General features: G+C 39.8%; 1 protein-coding gene across 3 annotated transcripts in view; it reads right to left on the bottom strand.

Annotated features, from left to right (window-relative positions):
• Positions 1–1,506: 1,506 nt before the first annotated feature.
• The window catches only part of TAP1 (transporter 1, ATP binding cassette subfamily B member), a 69,549-nt gene continuing 65,447 nt past the window's right edge, over positions 1,507–5,608 (bottom strand). For all 3 annotated transcript variants that reach the window (XM_066581260.1, XM_066581261.1, XM_066581262.1), the window contains exon 12: positions 1,507–2,706. In XM_066581260.1, coding sequence (XP_066437357.1) covers positions 2,482–2,706 — 225 coding nt within the window. In that variant the 3' untranslated portion in view covers positions 1,507–2,481. The remainder of the gene's footprint in view (positions 2,707–5,608) is intronic.

The following is a 5,608-nucleotide window of genomic DNA, read 5'->3' as shown; positions in this document are numbered from 1 at the left end:
CATGTTGTGTTTCATGGTTTTCTTGTAATCACAGCAGGACCGCGATCGGACATGTCACTTCTGCCTCAAAGTAGCAGCATTGCTGGGCAAAACGGATTTCTGAAGAGATGAGAGGTTGTTAAAATATATCAGGCTTGAAAACTTTAGACGGGGTTCACACAGGGCCGATTTGCCACGGAAATTCCATCTGAAATTTAGCTGTGGCCGCTAATCCCGGGTTTAGCCAGCCATGTGGATGAGATTTGTCAAAAATCTCGTCCACACGGGATGTCCAATCCGTCGCTGCGATACGGATTCCCCAGCATGTCCATTTTTTTTCCCCGTTGCGGCTGTGCTCTCCTCTATGGGAGCGCCGGCCGCAACGGAAAAGCATGCGGCCAAGCTACTTCAAAACCCGCGGCTAAGTGCCGCAGATTTTAAAGCAGTGCTTTTGTGGAGAAAAGCTCGTTGTTTTTTTGCTGCATCCAAACCGCGAGATTTCCGCCGGGATTCCGCCTTGTTGGAACTCAGCCTTATAGTGACGGAGCCAAATTTTGGAAATCTGCCATGTGTCACTTTAACATAGAATAACTCCGTAAAGCTTTTACATATCAAAGTGATTCTGACATTGTTTTTTGTCCCATATTGTAGTTCATTTAGGTGGTAGACATAGACCGATAGAATGTGTATATTTATTAAAAGTGCCAAAATTGGGGAAATTTTGAAAAAATTATTACGGTTTCACATTTACAACTGTAATCTTAAATATGTGCAAACATACTGTATAAATTTTTGCTAAGATATATATTTCCATCTGTTTACTTTATTCTGGACGCACATTTGAAAAACTGTTTTTTTTTAACCATTTAGGAGACGTACAAATATAACATTACTTATCAGCATTTTGAGGAACATTTTGTTTTCCTACACTAAGCCAAGATTGCAAAGGTTCATAGGTGTCAGAATGATAGATACCCCCACAAATCCCCCAATTTAAAAAAAACTACACCACTTAATCTATTCACTGAGGGGCTGTCAGGAGTATTTTGACCCCACGTTTTTTTTTTCAGAGATTAATGCAATTTAGAGGAGAAAAAATAAATTTTCATATCTTTGCAAATATGTCATTTTAAAGGCAGTTTTTTTTCTATAGTGCACATGTAAATGAGGATTTACACCCCAAAATGGATACCCATGTTTGTCCTGTGTTCAGAAACATACCCGTTGTAGCCATAATCTGTTTACTGGACACATTTACAGGCTCCATTGCTCACTTGTAGAGCCATCAAGCTGCCAAAACGATAGAACGCCCCCCCCCCCCCACAAGTGACCCCGTTCTGAAATCTAGACCAGGTAACCTGCGTATTGCTGTATATTAGCGCACAAATGAATGAGATTTTGTGCATTCTTTTCTAAACGCATAAGTACTCTTCAAATCTACCTGAGTATTCTCAAAGCAAGCTCCGACCCGGCCGCCTGCTTGAGCCATAAAGGGGAGAGAAAGCAAATAAATGACGTTCTACAAAATTCAGATCTTTGTAAATACATTTACTACAGCTCATCTGCAGCAAAACAAAGGGAAAAAAAACAGAAATACTTCATATACTTACAAATAAAATAGCTAGAAATTATTAAATTATTTGCAGGTAACTCCATGTGGTGTGTGTGTGTGAATATGTGTGGTGTGTATGGATACATGTGGTGTGTGTATCGATACATGTGGGGTGTGTGTGTGGATATGTGAGGGTTTGTGTGTGGATATGTGTGGGGTGTGTGTGTGTGGATATGTGAGGGTTTGTGTGTGGATATGTGAGGGTTTGTGTGTGGATATGTGAGGGTTTGTGTGTGGATATGTGAGGGTTTGTGTGTGGATATGTGTGGGGTGTGTGTAGTGTGTGTATGGATACATGTGGAGTGTGTGGATATGTGTGTGTGGTGTGTGTATGAATACATGTGGGGTTTGTGTGTGGATATGTGAGGGTTTGTGTGTGGATATGTGTGGTGTGTGTGGATATGTGTGGGGTGTGTGTGTCTGGTGTGTACAGATACATGTGGAGTGTGTGGATATGCGTGTGGTGTGTGTATGGATACATGTGGGTGTGTGTGTGTGTGTGTGTGGATATGTGAGGGTTTGTTTGTGGATATGTGTGTGGGGTGTGTGTGGATATGTGTGGGGTGTGTGTATAGATACATGTGGTGTGTATGGATATGTGTATGTATGGATACATGTAGGGTGTGTGTGGTTATGTGAGGGTTTGTGTGTGGATATGTGTGGGGTGTGTGTGGATATGTGTGGGGTGCGTGTGTGGTGTGTGTACAGATACATGTGGATTGTGTGGATATGCGTGTGGTGTGTGTATGGATGCATGTGGGGTGTGTGTGTAGATATGTGAGGGTTTGTGTGTGTGGGGGGGGTGTATATGGATACATGTGGTGTGTATGTGTCCAGCAGTATTAGCACACATGTATGATGGTGAACATACGAGCTGCTACTACATGTGATCATGACGCAGCCGGCTGGCCGCTGCGCTGGAAGCTGCTGAGCTGCTTGTCCCGGAGCTCCTGGTAACGGCCTCCTTGAGCCAGAAGCTGCTGGTGTTTCCCGGCCTCTGTGATCCGTCCGTCCTCTAACACCAGGATGTGGTCGGCCTTTTCGATGACATTCATCCTGTGAGATATGAGCAGCACAGTCTGCCGGCGGCCACGGCTGTACAGGGTGTTCTGGATCTACAGAGGAAGACAGAAAGTAATGCAGAATCAAACAGGTGGGAACTTGAAGTGTCGTGAATAAAAAGGGTGGAAACATCACTGCCATGGATGCAAATTTTTATGCAATACAAATGAATTCCATCTTGTCTAATGAAAAAATTTATAGGAAATTACCTAATGATCCGACACAGGACTGTTTAAAAAAGTTGAAAGACCTTTTGAATATGGGACTCACATTAGGAGTCTTAGAAGAAAAAGAGACAGCGTTCCTGTGCCCAGAGAATCCCACATTAGCTATTTTTCATGGGCTACCCAAATTACACAAAAATGTATTTCCCCCGCCCTTGCGGCCCATAGTTGCAGGGATCGATTCACCCTGTGAACGTCTTAGCGCATGGGTGGATCGGTCCCTGCAACCGTTGGTCCAAAGGGTTCCTGGGTTTTTGCAGGACAGTAAATCTGTCATGCAGCAGTTAAGCGAATTTTCATGGAACAATAATAACAGCTGGGTTTTGTGTGATGTAATAGATCTGTATGCGTGCATACCACACCATGCAGCACTGACATCTGTCAAATTTCATTTAAATAATTACAGTAATTATACAAAGGAATTAAAAGAGTTTATTTTATTGGTAGTTGATTTTTTATTAAAGCATAATTTTTTCACATTTAATAATGAATTTTTTTTCACAGATATCGGGAGCCCCGATGGGCTCTCGTTTTTCTCCCACTATTGCAAATCTTACTATGAGTTATTTTTTAAAAAATGGAAAAAAGAAAAAAACCTCAGGGCTTTTTTTTTGTATTTACTCCATCATATCCATGATCGGAGCTTCTTCAAGCTGCTCTGCAGTGCACCAGCGATCTGCATAAATTTGGGCACAATTACCATCTGCCAGACTACAAAGAACATACATCTATCATCTCGTTATGAGCCCATATGACGTCTTTATGGACATCTGAATAAGTGAGCGCCGCCTATCAAATTACTATGAGTTATTGGGAGTCTTTGTTTATTTTTTGTGATAATAATCCGTTTGAGGGCCGCATGGTGTGGTATGCACGTTACATAGATGACATAGTGCTAATTTGGAATAATGATTCCATAATGGATAGTAAAGAAAAAATCTAAGAATTCTTCCAATATATCAATAATAATGATATGGGATTAAGGTTCACAGGAGTCGGGAGGAATGATGAGGTTCCGTTTTTAGATCTAGTCCTAAAAGGCAATGATGTGACAGGTAGAATAGAGTTCAAGTCTTATAGAAAAACCACAGCTGGCAACACTATCTTACATGCTGATAGTGGACATCCAAACCATGTAAAAAGAGCTATACCGGTTGGTGAGATGATTCGAGCTCGTAGAGCTTGTACCCTACAAAAAGATTATAAAGAAACTGAAGAAGGAATTATCAATAGACTCACAGAAAGGGGATATAATAAAAATTATCTCTATAAAGTATCAAAAAATATTAGTAAAATAGACAGAGATGAATTACTATTCAGAAAAAAGGAGAAGCATAAAAGATCAGATTTTTTTGTCTTCTCCACTGCTTACAGTAGGGAATTTAATGCTATAAAAAGAATATTTAAGAAATATATTCCTGTTCTCTGCCAAGATAAAACCACAAGTGATATTCTGGATAAAGGTATAAAGGTTGTAGCCAGAAAAAATAGGAATCTGGGGAACATGTTGTCCCCGAGTTTTTTCTCGTTAGAACAAACAGAAAATAAAGGTACATGGTTACCCTTTAAGGGATTTGCAAAATGTGGACACACCAGATGTAGCACCTGCCATATGGCAAAACAATGTAACACCTTTGAGAATCGTTCCAAAACAAAAGAATTCCCAATAAAAGAATACATTAATTGTAACTCCACCAATATAATATAATATATGTCATCAAATGTATAGCTTGTGAGAAATGTTACGTCGGATGTACAATACGAAAATTAAGAACACGAATAACTGAGCATGTCAGAAAAATAAAAATGCCGAGCATTCTGGCGCTGTAAGACATTTTTTAGAAGAAGAAATTTCTCTTACTTTGGCATTGAAAAGGTTAAATGTAAAAATAAAAGAAAACAATATGTAGATAAGTTTTCTGTTCTAAAACGGGAGGGTTATTGGATCCTAACTCTAGACACTAGATATCCAAAGGGATTGAATTCCAAAACGGATTTGTTGTATATATATTAATTATTTTGTTGTATTAGGCAACTATGTGTAACATATCAGTTTCGGTTGTGTTGTGTTGCATATTTCTTTATAAAAATTGTTTTGTTTTTTTTGAAGAAAGAGAAAAAAAAAAGGAAAAATTTAAATTTTTTTTTTTTTTTTGCAGGCTTATTGTTATGTCGCTATATACTAGAATTAATATTTATTTTTAATAAATTTGGTTTAATTTCAAAGTTATAAGAGATTATGCAATTAACAAGATATTATGGTTCATATGTTTAATAGGAATATAACAACCTCCGATATTGGATAAATACACTTACATAAGAACATATGCCTATAGTTATAAAAAGCTAAAATGTATTATGAATAGAGATGAGCGAACCTAGTCGTTTCGAGTAATTACTCGATCGAGCACCGCGATTTTCGAGTACTTCCGTACTCGGGTGAAAAGATTCGGGGGGGGGGGGGGCGGCGTGGCGGAGCGGGGGGTAGCAGCAGGGAACAGGGGGGAGCCCTCTCCCTCCCCCCCCTCTCCCCACTGCAACCCCCCACTCACCCACAGTGCCCCCCGAATCTTTTCGCCCGAGTACGGAGGTACTCGAAAATCGCGGCGCTCGGGCGAAAAAGGGGCGTGGCCGAGTACGCTCGCTCATCTCTAATTATAAACATATGCCTATATGCCTAGATATTCCTTATACTATATATTATCAAATGAGTTTTATATTGATGAATTTT

Source organism: Eleutherodactylus coqui, chromosome 10 (genome assembly GCF_035609145.1).
Source record: "Eleutherodactylus coqui strain aEleCoq1 chromosome 10, aEleCoq1.hap1, whole genome shotgun sequence".
Lineage (NCBI taxonomy): Eukaryota > Metazoa > Chordata > Amphibia > Anura > Eleutherodactylidae > Eleutherodactylus > Eleutherodactylus coqui.
Note: the sequence above shows the minus strand (reverse complement) of the source record. Positions and strands in the feature narration are given on the sequence as shown.